The following is a 22,083-nucleotide window of genomic DNA, read 5'->3' as shown; positions in this document are numbered from 1 at the left end:
GAATATTTGTAAATGTTTATTTTTAAAAAGAAGGCAATGGACTGTATGAGTCATGATATAGCAGTGGATCGATGCCTTGAGCCTATTAGTGGTGACAGAAAAAAATGTACTCAGTTTTCAGCAAACTTGTAAATTGTCAGATATAACTGGTTTATCAGACCTTAATGGCACAGCTATAATCTAGCACTAATGGCCCGGCAGTAGGTAAGAGGGTTGCTATAGTAACCTACCTTTGAATATAAAAATGTCTTTCTGTCATGTTAACAGCCCATAATTCTAATTGTTGCAGTCTTCTGAGGGCAGAGTTAAAAGTCTAGACTGCAGTTGGCCATCTGCTTACATTCCAGGAAGTTTAGTTTATTTCAAACTAATTGCTCCTTCACCATTGACACCATGTGCCCGCATTAAGTGCTCTGCTTAAAAAAATGTATTTGATTGATTTGGGCTGGATACAGTCCCCGGAGTGTACTGGCCATATCAAGACTCGGGTTAAAGTAATTCGCCATCCATCAGCCCATTTTCAGTTTCTGTTTCTACTCACACAGGTCCCATCCCGGTTTTGGCAATTGATGTGTGATCTTAGGTTACTTACTGCCCTCCTGACCAAAACAAGTCAGAGACTCATGACTTCACTGCTGAGAATTTAATGGATTGTTAATTGGTCCTATCACTTTAACGTTTAATACATGTTGTTTCCTTGCCTTTGTCCTCACAGGCTAACACAGTTTTCTGTATGGCTGTTGATCAGCCTCAACTGATTGCAAACTCTTTGAATGGCAATAAAAAGCCAAATAAATCTTTTGAACTGAAGCAAGGCGAGAGTGCCAACTCATTCCATGTGAGACGGGCATGGCAAACGTACGGAAGGCGATGCTGCAGGAGAACGTTTTCACTCCAAAAGGAGAAAAGCTGATGCATGTTCTGCAAATACAGGTATCTGAAGGAAATGAGGATTACTGCTTGTGCCTCACAGGTAGTCAATGAGATGGGGAAACTTTCTTTTTCTGTAATGAAGTAAACTGTTTTACCTGTGCACTAAATTATAGCTCTCTCAAAATATAATTTTTGAGGGATTTTAATAATATAACCTTTCCTGCAATGCATCTTTTTGTTCCTAAATTAGTTACCAGGGATGAAGATGTTCAGATTACCTTTTTGAAAATCTTACCTAATGGGCTTAAAGAGAAATACATGACTCAGGCGGTCTGGTTCCTAGAAGATTTAACAGTGGTGGATGGAAGAGATGCGACTGCAGTAAGGATTCTAATTCTCATTTTTCCTATCTTGTTACTAAGTGAGATAACCTGAACCTGGTGGAAAAACCATTCAGACAAATTAACAATGAAGATATGCATGCATCGTAGTAAATTGACCACATTAACATAGTTATGAACGTATCCAAAGTTAAAAAAGTATATACTTTGATGAATTTGCTTGTTTTCAGAATGTAGCTCGACTGTTTGCAGTGATGCTAAGTGGATCTCATATACAGTGGTTAGCTTTCTCGCAGGGAAGCAATAAACACTTCATTGTCTGTGAGAAACAATTGAATACTGGAGGAATGTACATCACAATGCAGATACAATAAGTGTAAAAACAATGTATCACTGTTGAATGTTCTCTGGTATAAAAGTGTTGCATATTGTATTTACAGAAGTGGAAGTTTTGTATTATGCTGTTAAAGAGTTTCAGAGGAATATTCGGAATGGGCAATTAATTAATAAAATGTAGTTAACAATAGATTGTCCATTCAAACATTCAGTTAAATATCAGCATGATGAGGTTGTGCAAATAGGTAAAGAAATCCGTAGCAAAGGATTGTGTTGCTATATATCTGAGCTCCTTATTAGAATTGCAGTGGTTAGTTTGAATGATAAGTTTATAACAATAGTTTGCAATATGATTCCATTTTACCATCTTTATAAAGACTTAATCTCCTTTAGAGAATCATACAGACATCCCAAACATTTTTTTAAAAAATACATAAATTGTTCATTCAAATTTTAGCAACTAAAAATAAATCTAAAATTACTCTAAAATTGAAATGCTAGTTCATGAAAACATTGCTGCCATTTGTTCATTTTGACTCATTAATTAAACTCTGCACTCTGATTTTAAATGAAATAATAAATTGCTAATTGTTTAAACTTTCTCAAATCCTTGCACACTATTTCTGTCCAAATAATCATCTAATGCTCTCTAGGTGCACTGACTAAAACAAGAATATCATAATCTGACATTCCAATATTCTTATCCAATGACTGGTGTTTGCCTGGGACACACTTTAGTCAAGAAAAAGAAATGGATTGTTTGTATCCTATAGACTACTAACGTTATTCTGGGTGTCAACTGTGTTATGATATTGCTTTTAATACTTTTTTGGTGGCGCAGAACTTGAGTATTGTAGAAAAAAGACACATTTTGTCAAAACTCTTATCTTCTGTCTTGCTCTTATCAGGACATTCTGAAGAATATCAATGTGAATGGAAACAATATTTTACATTGCATGACAGGAGAGTACTGATTGTTGCCAAGTAGACTTTGAATTACAGTGACAACCAATTTAAGATTATCAGTCGCACTTGCTTGGAAGTGCACTTGCATGCACTGGAAGCTGTATATATTAAAATACAAGGCCGTAACAAAAACAGAAACATCTATTTTCTGATTCATTCTTCAGGACAATGACTTGACAATCAGAATTAATGTCAGAGATAGTAGGAACTCAGATTAATCAGAATTAATGTGCCTGGTTTAAACTGAAAGTTTCCCAGTTAACTATTGGTCATCATCATCCAGCAGGTGTATTCTCCATTCCACAACCTTGACAGAATCCTCTTGCCAACCAATGAACATAAGAGGAGGTGACAGTCTGGTGGTATTATTGCTGGGCTGTTAATGCAGAGACCACCCCCCACCCAAGGTAATGTTATGGACACCTAGGTTTGAATCTGGCCACAGTAGGCGGTGGAAATTGAATTCGATTAAGAATCTACTGATGACCATGAATCCATTGCCATTGCTGGGAAAAACCAATCTGGCTTGCTAATGTCCTTTATGGAGGGAAACTGCCTTCTTTACGTGGTAGGCCTACATGTGACTCTAACATTGACAACAATGTGCTTGAATCTCAACTGCACTCTGGGCAATTAGGGATGGGCAATAAATGCACAGGCAATCACTAGCCAGTGATCAGCTCATCTTGTGAAGGAATTAAAACAAAACTCTCTCCCCTCACAGAATAAAATGCTGTTCCCTTTTTCACTGATTTCCTTGCAAATGTCTTGATGAGTACATGACAAAACTGTATGTATTTTCAGCAATACTCAAATCCTGCTTTTAGTCTGTTTGGAAATTCAAAGAATGCGCACCTTCTGGATTTTTCAACTGTTGTAATTAATGTGTACGTGTAGAAAATACATTTGAATGACAATGGCTTTAAGTCTCACTATCTTACATTTGAAAAGGATAGTTCTATAATCCTGAAAGCCACAGATATTGAACGAACAAGATGTAGCCAACCAATTACCACAGGAAACATTTGGAAGCTGTTAATGACAAATGCAACAAATCTTGATGCAATCATAATCAGCCCTCAAATGGGAAGACTCCTGGCTTGTGCTAAATTTGACCTTTCTAGGACACAATTTGAAATAAATTCTTCTGTTTTAAGTGTTCAAAGTGTTACCCCTCCTTAGCTTAATTCATACAATTAAAGCTCTGTTATGTTCCTATTTGTGTCTTGCACACAACACATTTTTCAGTTTACTGCTACACGCATTGAGTGAGTTTATTTCTGACAAAACATTCACTTCAATTATTGTCCACTTGAAGTAGGTAACTTCCATCAAGGAGGAGGGTAGGAGATGTAGGATCGTTATTCTTGTCAAATCATTCACAGAATGTGAGTATATTTGTATGGATGGCATTTGTTGCCCATCCCTTGTTGTTTAAATGTGGTGCTCATGAGTCATTTTCTTTAACATTGCTGAGAAGCTCGCAAGGCCCTTATTGGGAAGCTCAGCATTAACTACTTATGCTGGGTCTGGAGTCACATACAAACTAGATAAAGTCAGGGCAATAGATTTCCTTTTCCAAGTCAATGAATCAATCTGATCATTTAAACAACCAGGCAATTTTACACAATCACAAAATTGTTATGGCACAAAAGGATGCAAATTGTACCATTGTGCCTGCACTAGTTCTTCAAACAAGCGTCATTACCTAGTGTCAATTTCCTGCTTATTCTCCATACTCTTGCACAATATTTCTATCAAAATTATCATCCAATGGTCTCTGGAATATCTCAATTGAACGTGTCTCCAGCACACTTCCAGGCAGTGCATTCCATACCTGAACTACTTGCTGAGTGAAAAGGTTTTTCCTCACATCATTCTTGTTTCTTTTGCACATCAGTTTAAAGCTATGCCCTCTCATTCTTGTTCCTTTTATCAGTGGGATCATCTTCTCCCTATTTACTATACATGTCCAACTTATCATTCTGCTAACTTTTAATGAATCTCCTGTCTGCCTTCTTTTCCCCAAGGGGTACAGTCAAATTTTTCAATTCATGAAGTTTGTCATTCCTGGAACTATTCCGGTAATTTTCTTCTGCACTCTCTCCAATGCATTCACATCTTTCCTATAATGTACTACCCATGACTGTACACAATACGCCAGCTGAGGTCTAACAAGTGTTTTATGTTTGTTCATCATTACTTCCTTGCTCTTGCACTCTATGCCCCTATTAATTATGCAAAGGACACTGTATGCTTTATTAACAGCTTTCTTCACCTGTCCTGCCACCTTTAATGCTCTGTTTCATCATCGCTGTGACCAATGCTCATATTTTATTCTATGTTTTATTTAATTAATTACATATTGGGGTTGTCTGCCGATAAATCGGCCTTCTGGATCACTAATCTAGTGGCATAACCATTATGTTATCATAACCCCAATTCATGTTAGGCATCATAACTATCAAACCCTGTTCCTTGGTGAAAGAAAATGCAGACGTAAGATCACAAATGACCAATGATCTAAAATCTCTGCACGTTGATCCAGGTACTCCTATGCAAGGGCTGTGTGATAACTTTCTGGTAACTAATTCATTCTAAAGCTTTGCTGAATCAGTAATTAGTGAGCCAGTAGAAATTTAAACTGATACAGCACCAAATCTTTTTCTGTCAAAATCACAGCCTGAAAGTTTCAACTGGGATTGCAAATTTTATGAAAGATTATGGGACATATCCAAATTTTAAAGAAGATGGGTTCTTATTGGCAATGGAATACAATTTGTCAAAAAATACTTCCAGAAGCTGCGCATTTCATCTGCAAGGATTAGATAAATCCAGTAACATATGTGAGTTTTCAGTTTGTTTCCAAGAAATATTTCAATAAGCAATCACTCTGAGGTTAAAAAAAACTTTGCTTGCAAGCAAGGCAGAAAATATATTTAAAGATTTCACTGTGGATAATTAGGAAATGATGTATTGGGACAAATTTAGCAAGATAACAGACAGCATGGTGGTTCAGTGGTTGGTTCACTTAGCTAGGTCAGCTTTCATACATAGTTGCTTTGTTTACATTTAAAATAGTAGCCTTAGACAAGCCTCAAACACTCATTAACATGCTGATCCACTGGAATGTACTTGCACAGATACAACCGTCTTAGCCAAAAGAGAGAACACCAGTATTCACAAATCTGATACATAGATGAGTCATTTACCTGGTGGGCTTGCTTCCTGCAAGCTCTGATGAATACAAGCTTTTTTAGTTACTTGGGTCCTTCACAAAAAGTAAGAAGTCTCAGTTGTAGGAGATATTAAGGGCTGTAGATGCTGGAAGTCAGAGTCGATAAAATGTGTTGGGGAAGTGTTAGAGTCTATAATCAAGGATGGGGTGACTGAACACCTTGAAAATTTTCAGTTAATTAGGGACAGCCAGCCTGGATTCATGACAGGTAGGTCATGCCTGACAAAATTCAGTGAATTTTTTCGAAGAGACGACTAATGTAATGGACAGGGGAATGACTATGGATGTCAGTTCATACGGACTTCTAGAGGCATTTGATAAAATTCCATAACAGACTGTTAACTAATATAGAAGCCCACAGAATCAAGGGAAAATTACTCGTATGGCTACAAAATTGGTTGAGTGGTAGGTGGCAAAATTTAGGGTGATAGTAGGTAGGTACTCAAATTGGCAGACATGACCAGTGGTGTCCCACAAGGATCTGTGTTAGGACCTCAGTTATTTATAATGTTTACTAATGACTTGCATAATGGTATAGAAAGTCATATATCCAAATTTGCTAGGTGGCTTTGTAGACTGTGTAGATGATAGTGAAGCAATATTGATAGACTAATGGATGGGCAAAACTTTGGCAGATGGAATTCAATGCAGCCAAGTGTGAGGTTATTCATTGGGACTGAAAAGGAATAGATAAGAATACTTCCTAAATACTTAGGAGTTAAATACAGTGAATATTCAAAGAGATTGGATGTCCAGGTGCGTAGATTTTAAAATATCACAAGTAAGTCTGGAAAAGAATCGAGAAAGCTAATGGAATGTTAGATTTTATATCTCGAGGACTGGAGGTCAAGGATATTGAAGTTATGCTGTAATTATACAAAATCCTGGTTATACCTCACTTGGAATACTGAGAAGATCTGGATACCACACCACAGGAAGGATATCTTGACCTTGGAGTGAGTGCAATATACGTTTACAAGAATGATATATGGACTTCAAGGGTTAAGTTATGAGGAGTGATTGGATAAATTAAGCCTGTTTTCTCTAAACTTTAAAAGGTTAAGTGGTGATCTGATTGAAGTCTTAAAGATATTAACAGGAAAAGGCAGGGTAGATAAAGATAAAGTATTCCTGCTGAATTCTAGAACTAAGGGACATAGCCTGAGAATTAGGACCAGAATATTCAAGAGAGATATTAGGAAGCATTTCTACACATAAAGGGTTGTAGATTTTTGGAACTCTGTTTCACAAATGACAAAAGATGCTGGATCAGTTGTTAATTTTAATTCTGAGATAGATAATTTTTGTTAAAGTATTGAGGGATATGGGCAAGTATATGGAGTCGGGCCACAGATCAGCCGTAATCTCATTGAATGATAGAACAGCTCAAGGGGCTGAACGGCCAACTCCTGTTCCTATATTCCAATATACATTCTCCTAGTTATGATGAAATGTCAGTAACCTGGTGGTAAACAAGCTGATGAGTGTTAAAGTTCCTTTAATGTTTGAAGTGTGAGTCCTGGTAGATGTGCGAGAGGCAGCACCACTGTGGTGCCAGTTGTTCTACATTAACTGGTACAATGAAGTGACAGAACTTGATACATCTGATGGAGATGCCTGGAACTAATCTTGAGCATGAAAGTCCTCTGCAGTGGCAACTTAAAATGTTAACTCATGTTCATAGGGATGTGAAGCATTAAGTAGAAAGTGGTACATTACCTGGCAGTTCACAGCAGATCATTCATCCTCCTGCAGCTCTGGATCCAGGTTCTCTTCAGCCCCCTACAGATACTGCCCTCCCAGCCATATCTGTCCAGGTTGTCTTCCCTCAGAAAATTCCCTTTTCTCATGGAAGCCTTCAGGAGTTTGTCGAGGGTGGCCCCATTAAAGCGTGGCACCAGTATTTGCCATGTTTCTCATATCTCCACAAGTAGGAAGGGTGATGAGCAGAGGTCGACTGAAGATTCTGGGTACTGCAGAGCGATGTGGCAACAAAACCAAGAATCTCAATGCTCTTTCTACTGCAATAGGCACAACGTAAATAGACACCCACTCTGCAAACAATTCAGAGACTAATCCATATATCTGTTCTTTTAAACATTAGTCATAGAATCCCTACAGTATGGAAACAGGCCATTCAGCCCAACACTGCCCCTCTAAAGAGCATCCCACCCAGGCCCATCCCCGGACACTATGGGTAATTTAGCATGGCCAATTCACCTACCCTGCACATCTTTGGACTACGAGAGGAAACCCACACAGACACAGGGAGAATGTACAAACTTCACGCAGTCACCCAAAGATGGGATTGAACCTAGGTCCCTAGCACTGTGAGGCAGCGGTGCTAACCTCTGAGCCACTGTGCATTCCTAATACTTGGCTTGTTTCTTGTTGCTATTCTTTGTGCATGTGTGTTGCATTCCTAATTGTCCTAATATTTACTAATTAATAAACTCATTGTTAATTCAAGAAAACCTGGTTACATTGATTCCTTTTTAAACTATAAGTTCATTAGGGTCTGGGAGAAAGGTTTCCGCAATAGACAGAAGCCTTTCTAAATTAATCTTGTTGCAATCAACTGAGTGGGAGGGTTAATGAAGAATTGGAGACAGTTCATCCCCCTCACCCTGGAGCTGATCGATTTGGGGGATCTTGTGTGGAACTGTGATGAATTGGGGAACATGGTCCAAAGTCTGAGAGTAACAATGCCCCTAAGCATTTTCAGTCATTACATCTTAGGTCAAGAAATCTAAATTTAGAGTTGCTTTTAATCTATTAGGTTTTCTTTTGAAACTTAGCCATTTGGCTTTTAGCACAGTGTTCCAACTTGGCATTCATGCAAATATCAAGAATTAAAACTGTGTGGATAATGGAAACTAACTCCCAGAAAGGTGAATGAAACAATTCCACAGATACCAGTACCCCATCACCAAGTCACCCTTTACTTACACGTCATAGTACTTGATACTAGTCTGGCTTCCTCAGAGCCAGCTCTCAGAGTGAACAGAACCTCCGACACAAAATCAGAAATTGCTGGAAAAGCTCTGCAGTTCTGGCAGGATGTGTGGAGAGAAATCAGAGTTAACATTAACGAACAGTACTGAGGAATGGTCACTGGACCTGAAACAGTACTGAGGAATGGTCACTGGACCTGAAACGTTAACTCTAATTTCTCTCCGCAGATGCTGCCAGACCTACTGAGCTTTTCTGCTTTTGTTTCTATTTTCAACATCTGCAGTTTGTTCGGTTTTTCATTTAGAACTTCCGACAGTTCTGCTTATATCTGTCAGCCAGGGCTCCCTGTTTGGACAAGATAGCAGCCCCAATCAGGGAACTCATAGCCTATGAGGTCCCCCCGGCTGACCTTATTACAATCACAGTAGTGAACACTAACCTGAGTGCAATCAATTCTCTTGTTTTATACTGTGTTTGGGCAGACTGGAGTCATGTCACTTTCCTATGAGCTTGTGAGCATATCTTTTTCATCCTCACAGAGAAGCATTTTGGAGCAGGCAGTCCAGTGCAGTGCCGAGGGTATACTGTGTTGACATTAGTGCTATGTTTCTGATATAGTCATTAAACGGACACCCTGTCTGAGCTGGAGATCAAATATCCCGAGGCATTACTTTGTAGAAAGACTGTTTAGTTATCCCTTGTGTCTGGGTCAACATTTAATCCTTAGCCAGCATCACCAATTTACAAAAAAGAAATAATTGACATGATATGGACGTTGTTAGCCTGACCATCACTTATTGGCCACCCCTCACCTGCCTAAGTGAAGGTGGTGGTGATTCATTATTATACACACACATTACATTTTTAACTGCATTTTACAAAAAAATATTTTTAAGCCTCTCTCTTCCAGTAATTTCTTGAAAAGATAACACTGGGGACTGATCTGATTAGAGGTAATTGCGATTATGAAAGTGTTTGTCAGGCAAGACTTGGAGAAGATGGGTTAGATCAGAATTCTAAAGATCTCTAATAATTCCAAGAAGGAATTCAAGAGAAACTTTTTTTCATTAGAGGTTAGTTAGATTTAGGAATTTGACACCATAAGTCAAGCAGCATAGGTATATTCAAGGGAAAGCTACATAAACATGTTAGAGAGGAAGAGACAGAAAGATATTTTGATAGCATTAGATGAAGATGTGTTTGCAAAGTAAGTATATGCAAAATAAAATCAGAGAAAATTTGCCCTACCTCACTCGTTGTCAGTACTAATGGCAACCCAGCTGAAGACAGTTAGTTCATTTTATGTTGTACCTAATTGTATTATCACTGTAAGTGAATAACTGCAACTCTATGTTTTAATCTATTCTAAAATGGTTTTATAAAAATGATTTATAGTTATAATAAAACATGACCACAGTCACAATGTCTGCTCCAAGTTAGTCGAACAGTTCAATACTGCTCTAGACTTTAATATTGATGTCTGCCTAAGCCCAATTGTGCAAGAGAATATCAATGGCATAGTAGAAGGATGCAATTAAGTAGCAGTTAGAGGGAGGAAGCAGTTCCAAACAGTCATCAGCTGTAAGAAGACTTGTAGAGTCTTAATGATTGTGGTCTCGTCAATACTTAATTTTTGAATAGAATGCATAGTTTTGCCAAAAGCTAAAGCACAGCTAAAGTAATTTTCCGGTCAACTTTACCTATTTGAGGTTGAAAGCTGTGCAAGGATTTAACAAAGAAACAGCAAAATTCAGGAAAAAAGTTTATTCACTGGTTAACTGGTTCTTTCCAATCAAGCTGACTAAAAGCTATCCTCAAGAATTTCTCTCAAATGGAAAACCTTTGAATCAGATCCCAATTTGGTGAAGTAGTTCAAAACCAGTGATAGCAAATCATGAGTCTGTTTCACATCTCTTCCCATTTCCATTTCTATTTTTATACCATCACATAAAATCAGCATCCAGCTCTTTATGTGGAAACCAAGTGCCAGTGGGTTCTCTAAGCAGCACTGGCATTGTTATTAATGTAATGTCTACAGGTGTACCTTCCAAATCAATGTCCACTTCAATCTTGAAGAACAAGGGCAGCAGATGCATAGGAACACACCAGCTGCAAGTTCCCTTCCCAGCCTCTGACCATCCTTACTTAGAAATATATCCTTCAGTCTCGCTGATCAAAATCTTAGATTCCCTCCCTAACGGCATTGTGGGTTACCTACAGCAGTGTTTCAAGAAGGCAGCTCACCATCAACTTCTCAAGGGCAACTAGGGATGGGCAATAAATGCTGGCCCAGTCTACAATGCCCACATCCAATAAGTGAATTTTGGAAAGTTATTCTTGAGGGCCAAGCAATAAAGCATTGAATGTTTCTGAGCTTGTTGGTCTGATGTTGTAGTTTGTGTAGTCAAGTCAGTAAGTAGGCACAGTTGCCTCTGGGGTCCTTCAGACAGAGCTTGCACAGGAAATGCAATATTGAGATGTTCCTTCAATCATTCTTTGAGAATAACATATAGCTTTCACCCTGAACTGTAGAAGTGAGTTTTTATTTCCAAGAAGTGAGTGAGATCAATAGACCAAATATCAAAGCACTCCCCATCCAGTTACCATTCAAAAGAGCTGAGCCCAGATACAGAGAAGACAAAGCAGTTATCATCAGTCATGTGATTTTTGGTAACTAGGAGGTAGCAAGAACTGCAGATGCTGGAAGTCAGAGTTGATACAGTGTGGGCCTGAAGGAACACCCAGCAGGTCAGGCAGCATCAGAGGAGCAGGAAAGTCGATGTTTCGGGTCGGTCAACACAAAACGTCAACTTTCCTGCTCCTCTGATGCTGCCTGACCTGTTGAGTTCCTCCAGTTCCACACTGTATCGAATGTGATTTTTGATAGCCTTCCCATTTCCACGGTGAATTTTGAATGACCTATTTTAAAGAAACAAAACATGAAATAAATACATTTTTCCTCAATCTTTCATGGCTTAATTCCTCCAAGACATGTTAAATATGAAGCATCTGTGTAACACAGTGACATGCGTGACATTCCACAGGATTGATGCATAGACAAACCCAGTGTATTCTACTTTTAGAAGTTTCTAGAACCTTGGCCATTTTAAAATTCCAACTGACCTGTGGTAGCCATCTTGAAGATCAACAGTATCCTTTTTAGGAGAGGTCATTTTAAATTAACAACCTCTTCATGTTTGCTTGGCATGATGTGCCTAGTTCAAATGTTGACTGGCATGTAGAGTGCTTGGAGCATTTTCTGGATTTTTCCTTCAATTTCTGACTCACTGTATTTGCAGTCTCATTTTTTATTGTTTATCCTGCCCGTTAACTGACAACTTTTTGAATTGCTGACTAACCTGTTTCTAAGAAGACCTCCACGCAACCAAATCATCACCACACGAGATGTGATAGGAAGATACTACAGTGATTTTAATGATACTCTATCATGAGTCTGAGACACTTTACTTATCTATTGGAGATGTATCAATCTAGTGCATCATTACAACTGATGACACATCAAAAGCTGAGACCAGCATTTCAAAAGTCATTAGGCTTTGCAATTTTGGCTTTTTACCCTTTGCAAAAAGAAGCAAATTATTTGAATGTTGTGGAATTCCAATCATCCAGATCAGACTAGGGGATTTTGGTCAGACCAGAACTGGGTTTCGACTGATAAGAGAATGATTTCCAGCTCACAGTCATTTCAGCTGCCTATTATTGAGTGGGTCAGAGTTGTGTTTTTTGTGCTGAGTAAGCTCAACTGGGTCAATATCTTATCTTTTTCTCTCAACTGTTTCCAGTGCGTGCATTTTTATATTCCTTTTGAGGACAAAGAGCTTGCCTTTCCTTGGCACTATTTGGGACATTTCAAAGAGTTTCATAGCATCTTCAAGTATTCTAACTGTTATAGTGTAGGGAAAACATGGAATTTGTTTTTTGCATGACGTGAACCCATAAAAACGATAATGAGATGAATGAGCAGAAAATCACTTTTATTGGTTAGTGACAAAACATTGGCTTGAAATTCCAGGAGAAATTCCAAATACCTCTTTGGGTAGCATTATGAAATCCTTTGTGTTTTCCTGAGTTGAGAAGACATGGTAAGAGGCAACAGACCACTTTCCCCCATGCTGCAATGGAAAGTCAGCTTGAATAATTACCTTGAAATTGGACAATTTCAAGCACTGTACACTTTCTGAAACAACATCAACAGGAAATAACCAGTCACTTTATAATCCTGGATGCTGATTTGTGGTGCATATTCCTGTACATGCAACCTGCTTCCATGAATGAAATCCCAGCCAAAGGTATAAAACGGGAGCTTGCTGTACACCAAAAATGGCAGTTTCTTCCTGCATCATCCAAACCTCTCTCTGTTTCTAATGATTTACATGAACTGTATTTCCAGAATTCACTGTCACCATCCGTACTTTACCTGGCAGTGAATTTGCTTTCTATTACTGAAAATGATCTTCTTGATTTACGACTGTTTTGTGAAGTTGTATAAAGCTGCACAGTTTCTTCTTAAATAATCCTAATAACACAATCTGTTGTTCCACCTCACACAGGGTAACCTGCCAGAAATCAAGTGCTACTACGACTGGAGTCATTACAAATATAAAACTATTTAGCCAAAACATCCACTTTACCTAACTGACAAACTCAGGTTAAAAGTAAATGTTCATCAGTTTCTGTAATTAGCAAGAAAAAAACTTTATCATGCATAAATTATCTTTAACCATTGGCAATTAGGAATTGCTAACTTATAAATCTACGACTTAAACTATACATGTTTAAAACTCCCTCCTTTCACATATGGATAGACACAAGAAAATATGACATGAATACTAAGGGTGGAAAAGGGAAAAAAGGAAACACAGTTCGACAGTACCAGACTGGACCACAAAATTCAATGAGTTGCTTTCTTTCCCTTCCTTTCAATTCCTTTCCAGTTCATTGCTGATGAAATGAAATTGTCCACACATTGAATCTGTCTTTCATTTGCTGGGTGAGAATTTGACCTTTCTCTGTCTTTGAACGCATTCTATTCCAATTTCAACAGGGGGTTTGTGAGAGAGTGGAGGACAGCTAGCTGTTACTATAGACTTTGTGGTACCTTTACCCAGGAGAGAGAACACACAGAGAAAGATCTGAAATAAAAACAGAAAATGCTATAAAATTTCATTTCTGCCCACCATTGAAAGCGTACAGTCCAGGCGTATAATGGCCTCGTATGGCAAATGCTTTGCCCAGGACCATAAGAAACTACAGAATGTGGTGTGCACAGCCCAGACCATTCCATCCATGGACTCTATTTACATGCCTTGCTGCTGCAGAAAGGTGGCCAACATCATCAAAGACCCATTGCACCCTGATAATGATCTCCTACAACCTCTTCCGTCAGGCAGAAGGTACAGAAGCCTGAACACATGCACAAACAGGTTCAGGAACAGCTTCTTTCCGGCCATTATCAGAATGGACTCTAGCCTCAAGTAATGTAACCTGCAATGTAACCTGTATGCCTCTTAGTCTTTTTGATCTGTACAACCTTTGCTTGCTGTGATCTGCCTGTACCACTCAAAAGCAAAGCTTTTCACTGTATTTTGGTATATGTGACAATAAAGTCAATCAATCAACACCAGCAGAGAGAGAAACAGAGTTAATGTTGAGTCCAACGACTCTTCTTCAGCCTTTGGACTCAAACGTTACTTTGATCCTCTATCCACAGATGCTTCCTGAGCTGTTGAGTTTCTCTAGCATTTTCATTCAGATTTACAACATGTGCAGTATTTTATTTTGTTTACAGAGGAAGATTTTATAAGGTATTGTCTTTGCAGACTCAGTAGTTCTCAGTTGTACTGGCCCCACACAATCATGGTCACCTGGCCAGGAGCCAATCAAAACATTGTTGACAATGAGTTAGTGCTCAGTTCTGAAACCATCAGCTCCTGTCTGCTTACTTCTGCACTGTTTCAGGAAAAGTGCAACATTTTATACAACTGGCAACGTGCTCCGGTAAACATGATTTTTAAAACTACAGCCACCTCTTTGCAAATCCTCCTTGGTTTAAAGCAGTACCTTCGTTTTTTAGTCCACAAATAAAGGAAATAAAAAGATGTGATCTTTACACTATTGTTTTGTTTTTGAACGGTAGATATATTTCAAACATCATGAACCACAAATACAGTCAGAGTTAATGAAAGGCCATTGAACTAAAATGCTAACTTTATTGTTGTCTCCACAGACATTGTCTGTACTTACTATTTCAAGCATTTTCTGCCTTTATTTCATGATTCCAACATCAGTCACAACTTGTTTATGAATACTTCGTCCACTGGCCGTTTCTACAGCAGTGAGCAACTGCCACTCTTTCTGTTCCCGAAATTATTATTTGAACAGAGAAGAATGTGACTTATTACAATACTGAATTAATGTTTAATATGGAATACCACTTTAATATCTGAAATAGGAAGAGCTGCCATTTATTGATCGCTTATACACTAAAGAGGCACCTACCATCTTTTGAGATTGGGGTGATTCTTGTTAAGACCCTATTTAAAGCCCATTCTGTTTAAACCACTGAAGTGTTTGTGCTGATGGTTTACTCATAATGATGTTACATGGGGAGTACCAGTTATATGAATGCAGTGATAAAGAAGTAAACAATGATACATGTTTATGCTCAGACAAGGGGTTACTTTTGAATCCCTACAGTGTGGAAGAAGGCCGTTTGGTCCATTGAGTCCACACTGACATTCTGAAAAGAATCCCACCCCCACTTCCCTATTGTCCTGCACGTCCCATGGCTAATCCACCGAGCCTGCACGTCCCTGGACACTATGGGCAATCCATCCATCTTTGGGCTGTGGGAGGAAACTTGAGTATCTAGAGGAAAACTACACAGACACAGTGAGATCAGGCAAACTCCACACAGGCAATCACCCAAGGCTGGAATCGAACCCAAATCCTTAGTGCTGTGAGGCAGCAATGTTAACCACTAAGCAACCATGTTACTGCTTGGATAAGGATGTGTAGGTGACACCATTCTCATGACATTGCTCCTCTTTTCCACAATGGTTGAGGACACTGGATGAACCAAGAGGGAGGGGCTCCTGAAAAAAGTAACCTTGATGAGTTTCTGGCTTAGATCACAGTGCACTCTGAGCTAGGAGGAAGGGAGGGAGTAAACATCATCCATTAGTAGAGGTGCCTAGGGTCTCACCAGTAGCAATATGTAACTATTTATATTATAATTTCTCTTCTGTTCTCCTTTTCACCTCTTATTCTGGAATGAGAAACATCAATGAGTGTAACAAACAGTTTCAGGTTCTTTACCACAGATAACCCCTGGCATATTTCTCTTGTACCGCTCTGCTGCCATGTAATGAGAGCCTGTCTGTAGCTGTAAGCAGGAGAGATGGAAACAAATCTGATTTAAGGATTGAGAGGGAAATCACTTTGCTTTGCGACTATTATTTACATGTTATGATTAGATTATCATACATTAATTCCCCTGTAAGTGTTCATTATCCTCTGGGTTGAAGATGGGAAAAGGAAATATTAAATATTTATGTTTAACAACCATATTGTTATTTTTCTTTTCTGTAGGATAATCCTTACCTTGACCTACACTTTCAGACTGTCTGTAGCTGGGAGGCCAGTAGCACTGCCGCCAAGTATGCTTTTGTACGAAGTTTAAGGAAGATGAACAAAATCTACCTGCAAAAAGACATACAGTTCCTGAATTTTGACAGTGATTTCATCCAGGAAATGAGTTTCTTTGGAGTTCCTGAAGACACGATGATGGTGATACAGCTTTGCTTGCAAGCCTTCAACTGTTTCTGTCTTTTAGGCTCTTTATAATTGGCTCTAATTAAATTATAATTATGACAGTCTTAAAGCTATCACCTGGCTCAACACCAAACATTGTTTTGCTGGGTTGCTAAAATATTGTTTCAAATAAAGTCATGCTTGTTAAAGCCATATGCGAGCAGGCCATAGAATTCATTTGAAGGGAAGTTTAAGAACTTATTTTCTAAGAGTGCAATGTATCAAAATATGTAACTCCTCACTGAGGTTAAATCATACAGGTTAATGAAGATGGAAATATGTTGTGTTGTTTAGTTCCTCTTTAAAACAAGTTAGACAACTCCAACCAGAATGTTATGAATGAATTTGCCCAAGTGTTCCACAATACTGAAGTGGTCAAATCAGTACAAAATCAAGCCAGTATCAATGCAAAACACTCCAAACTGTATTAGGAAACAAGTTACAATGGCTTTTACTACAAAATAATACTATTTGCCCCCTTAAATTTACAACACTTCCCAAGTCTCTAGTAGATTTATGCAGTCGCACTCTCTTTGGCTCTGCCTGTAGGACTGCGAAGCTGCTTTCTCTCTTCCTCTTTTTCTCTCTCTCTCTCTCTCTCTCTCCCTCTCCCTCTCCCCCCCTCTCTCTCTCTGGACAGTGAGCTGGTCTCTGCCCCTTGCCATGCTGGTCTCCTTAGGAGGCCTCCAGAAGATTCAAGGGGACGGTCTGCAAGCGAAACCTATTTTAATAACTTTTAAGATGACCAATCAGGGAGACTCAGTTAATAGTTTGAAACAGTGTCAATCATTTGGATGGCATTCTACTGTTTGTTTCTTGGTGCCTTTCTGCTTGAGCTCTCCTTTGTTTGGTCGATAAGTTGTTTGGGATATGTCTGCTGGCTGCAGAGCGTAGAACTGGGAGGCATAGAAAAGGAGTGATTTTAGACCATTTAGAACTGTGATGAGGAGAAATGTTTTTCAGTCAGACAATAGTGAAATTCTCTACCCAGAGGACAGTGGATGCTCAGTGAATGAATATAATCAAAGTCGAGATCAATAGATTTAGTGGCACTAAGGTTATCAAGAGATGTGTGGATATGGTGCAAAAGTGATTTGATGCTAAAATTCAGCCATGAACTTTATTGTATGATTAAGGAGATTTAATGGGTCATATGGCCCATTCAGGTTCTTATTTCCTATTGTCTCAAATTCTTAAACATACATGTCAACAAGAAAAATCCCAGTGATGGGAGTTTTAGGAACTGTAGGTTCAAAGGTAACTATTCCTCTCAATCATGTTAATTATGCATATTTGTATATAATTATATGCAAATAGTGGGAAATAATTGGGCCCTTATAAACACATGCAGACCAAAACTATGGTTGTTCTGTTAGGAGATGTATGCTTGTGATGTGTAACTAAAATAAATGTAAGTGTATAAAGATTGGCTCCAATTTCTTCCTTCATACTTGAACTTTTGAAGTAGAACGAAACAGTCTGCACTTATCATACATTATGTTTCAAATGTGCTGCATCAAAAAATGTTATTTTCTGAGAAGAAACTTTTATTGGTTCTGTCATTGATATCGCAGGGAGAGAATATAACTCTAAGTGCAAATGCAGTTCTTACTGATCTTTTTGAATCTTCTCAGATGAATACATAGTGTGAGTCAATGCATAATGCAAATATATTTAGAATCGGCACCAAACCAAGCATTATAATGTCTGTTGTAGTTAATGAAGATTTTACAAAGATGATAGGAGCTCTCCTGAAATTGGGAACGTTGGTAAAGTAACAAATGATTTACATCTTTACAAATCTTAGATGACAAGACCATTTAAAAAATGTATATTTCGTCTGAAAACACTTACCTTTTATTTGACGAGTACCAGTGAAAATGATTCAATATTATTTATGAGATTCAATCATTCATAATCTTGAAATTATAACGTAGTATTATCAGCATGTGACCATGAAACTATTTTCTCTGCAATTCCTTATATTATTATTTCATTGAAGGCATTCAGTCAGCCATTTAAAAATAACAGATCAAAATTGACAGGATAAGGAATTTACAAGTTCTTAGTATATTTAACCTACACTCTTCTCCAAAATTCGTCATAATAACAGCCAAGCTAATAATTTCTTAAATCACTTTGTAACTAACAATTGCAGAAAATATTCAACATAAAACCGGGGTAAGTGAAACTTTCTTCATGAGACACAACGACTAGTCTTGAAACCAATAACATGTTTCATTAACTTGATATTTCAGAACATGGCAGCCAAAAATGTTAAAATGTAGGAATAGAACTTAATGACAAGTAAAATTGAATGGAGGTAGGAAATAAACTTCTTTAACAAACATTATTTTCTCAAGGTGTTAGAGCAACTTAATAATATGGTAACAAGCTTCTGAGTACTTTTTTATTTCTGAACATACAAAGCCCAAGCAAATATGAAAGCAAAACACCGAGAGAACTACAGATACTGGAAATCAGAAACAAAAACAAAAACAACAATTGCTGGAAAAATCATTGCAGTTCTGGCAGCGCCTGCAGCTATTAATTTGCAACTATGAAACTCAGCACTCATTCCAGTAAATGAAGGATTAATAAGCAGAAGGCAGAGATTGAAAACAATTGACAAAACAACTAAAAGTGATATGAGGGAAAATCATTTTTTAAATCAATCAGCAGTTGAGCATTGGAATGCACTGCCTAACAGAGCAGTGGATACATGTTCACTAGTAATCTTGTAAAGAGTAGTGGCTACGTGTTCTTGAAAACAGAATTGGATAACTAGCAGGAGAGGAAAAGAATTGAAAAGACATGGGGAAAGACTGGCAGAATGTGACTAATTGGATTGCTCTTTGAAAGATCCAGCAAATACAGTCTTGATCTGTGTTGGATCATTCAATAATTCTATGATTCTGTGAAGGATGTATTTAGTTGATGAACTTTAGAATTTTTAAAATAATTATTGATGTAACAAGTTGAATTATTAAGAAGTAATTGTAAAGATAAATGTATGTGGCATAGTTGAATTGTGGAGCTGATTGGCATAGGCAAATCTCAAGGGTATTGATTTCAAGAAGTTGGGAACAAAGTCACCAAAAATATTGAAATATTGAACATATTTATGAGTTATTCAGTTTTTTTTGCATCAAGTCTGATTATGTCAAAGTATTTCACAGATCATGGTCAGACAAATGAAAGCTAACAGGTTATATCTGAGGTAAAAGCATTTACAAGTTGGTGACTGGTTGCTATCGGTTGTTGCTGATGACTTTTGCTGTACTGCTGAATGCTCCACTGTACTATTTGTTATTATTATAGAATGATATAGCACAGAAAAAGGCTGTTAGGCCCACCACATCTATGCTGGTGTTTTGGTAGAGCGCCCCAAGTAACACCTCACCTTTTCCCAAAGCCCTATAATGTATTCTCTTCAAGTATTTATCCAACTGGCAGTGATTGTGGATAGGGAAGGTGTTATCAAATGAATCTGGGTAAGATACTGCAGTGAATCTGATAGATGGGACACACGACTGCCACTGTGCCTCAGTAGTGAAGGGAGTAAATGTTGAAGGTTACGGATGGGATGCCAATAAATTGGGCTGCTTTGTCCTGGGTGTCAAAACAAAGGTTTTATAAGGGGAAAGTGTGGGGATCACTTCCATTGAAACATAGAAAATAGGAGCAGGAATTGGCCATTCGGCCATTCAAGTCTGTTCCACCATTCATTATGATCATGGCCGATCATCCAATTCAATAGCCTGTTCCTGCATTTCTCCCATATCCTTCAATCCCTTAGTCCCAAGTGTTATATCCAACACATTCTTGAAATCATACAATGTTTTGGCCTCCACTACTTTTTTTGAAGGTGAAATCCACAAGCTTCTCTGGGTAAAGAATTTTTTCCTCATCTCAGTCCCAAAAGGCATACCTTGTACCCTTAGCCTTTGACCCCTGGTTCTGGACTCCCTCGCCATTGGGAGCATCCTTCCTCAATTTACTCTGTTTAGTGTTGTTAGAATTTTGCAGGTTTCTATGAGACTCCCTTCTCATTCTTCTGAACCCCGATGAATAGAATCCTAACCAATTCAACCTTTCCTCAGACCTCTTTCCCACTATCCCAGAAATCAGTCTGCTAAACCTTTGCTGCACTCCCTGTATTGCCAGAACATCTTTCCTAAAATAAGGAAATCTAACTGCACACAGTACTCCAGGTGTGGTCGCACCAAGACTCTGTACAATTACAGCAAGACAACCCTGCTTCTGAACTCAAATTCTTCCAGCAATAAAAAATGCCTATTCTCATTTTCTAATGATGTATCTCCACAGATAAAACACTCACTGTTAAACATAATCCAAAGGACAAAAAAAACAGCTTTAATGTAAAGAAAAGTATGAACATTTGTTCTGCAGAGGTAAAAAGTCACCAGGTTAGTTTATGGTACACTTCTACATCCAATTTAATAGAACTCAATGGGAAAGTATTCAAACTCTGTGCTGCTCAGTTACAGCTCTACAACGTTTTTGATCTTGGGCGCATACTTTAACTTGCTCTGTTCACATTTTCTCAGGCCCCCTGTAAAGAATACTGAAATGAAATTTTGCCACACAGAGAAAGTCTACTACAAAGTCTGATTGGAAAACTATGGACAAGCATGGTTCATTCCCAATTGCCTGAAAAATTTGGGCACAAAATATGTGATAACTGTGTAATATATGATCAGAATTTGGCAGCCTTTTTCTTGTAACAAATCTGACATCTAGTGGCTACATACTATAAAAACGTGTTATTTTCAAACTAACGTGTGGCCCCGACAAGATGTAGATAGATAGATAGAATAAAACAGCACAGAAGCAGACCCTTCGGTCCAAACAGTCCAGCAAAAACATAATCCCAAACTAAACTAGTCCCACTTGTTTGCTGATGGCCCATACACCCTCCTAATATTTCCTATTCATGTACTTATCTTAATGTGTTTTGAAGTTGTAATTGTTCCCACATCCACCACTTCCTCAGGAATACAAAACAAAAGAACTGCGGATGCTGTAAATCAGGAACAATAAACAGAAGTTGCTGGAAAAGCTCAGCAGGTCTGGCAGCAACTGTGAAGAAAAACATCAGAGTTAACGTTTCGGGAACTCTGAGTTCTGAGGAACGGTCTCTGGACCCAAAATGTTAACTTCCTCAAGAAGTTCATTCCACATATGAACCACTTTCTGTGTAAAACATTTGCTCCTCATGTCTTATTTCAATCTCTCTCCTCTCATTTGAAAAATGTGCCCCCTAGTCTTGAAATCCCCCCATTCTTGGGAAAAGACACCTCCAGTTCAACCTATCTCTATGCCTCATGATTTTATAAACCTCCATAAGGTTACCCCTCAACCTCCTACTCTCCAACCTCCTCCCAGCCTATCCAGCCTCTCCTTAGAACTCAAACCCTCCATTCCTGGCAACTTCCTGGTAAATCCCTTCTGAACCCTCTCCAGCTTAATAATGACCTTCCTATAATTGTTTGACCAGAACTGGACACAGTATCCAGA

The 22,083-nt window shown here is 38.3% G+C and overlaps 1 protein-coding gene across 1 annotated transcript; it reads left to right on the top strand.

Moving 5' to 3' along the window:
- The first annotated feature begins 849 nt into the window (after positions 1–849).
- On the top strand, positions 850–16,575 carry LOC109927706 (exocyst complex component 1-like). The gene is made up of 3 exons (XM_020527695.2): positions 850–973; positions 1,124–1,254; positions 16,321–16,575. Exons 1-3 carry the CDS (start codon positions 850–852, stop codon positions 16,573–16,575), a joined length of 510 nt encoding a protein of 169 aa, XP_020383284.1.
- The last annotated feature ends 5,508 nt before the right edge of the window (positions 16,576–22,083 follow it).

Source organism: Rhincodon typus, chromosome 12 (genome assembly GCF_021869965.1).
Source record: "Rhincodon typus isolate 14 chromosome 12, sRhiTyp1.1, whole genome shotgun sequence".
NCBI lineage: Eukaryota > Metazoa > Chordata > Chondrichthyes > Orectolobiformes > Rhincodontidae > Rhincodon > Rhincodon typus.
The sequence above is the reverse complement of the archived record's forward strand: the minus strand, read 5'-3'. Positions and strand labels throughout refer to the sequence as shown.

What these genes read in the sequence shown, in the direction of transcription:
- LOC109927706 (XM_020527695.2), top strand. Translation starts at nt 850, where the DNA reads ATGGCAAACGTACGGAAGGCGATGCTGCAGGAGAACGTTTTCACTCCA. An exon ending in TTACTGCTTGTGCCTCACAG is followed by an intron (nt 974 to 1,123) that starts GTAGTCAATGAG and finishes TTCCTAAATTAG; the next exon opens with TTACCAGGGATGAAGATGTT. An exon ending in ATGGAAGAGATGCGACTGCA is followed by an intron (nt 1,255 to 16,320) that starts GTAAGGATTCTA and finishes TCTTTTCTGTAG; the next exon opens with GATAATCCTTACCTTGACCT.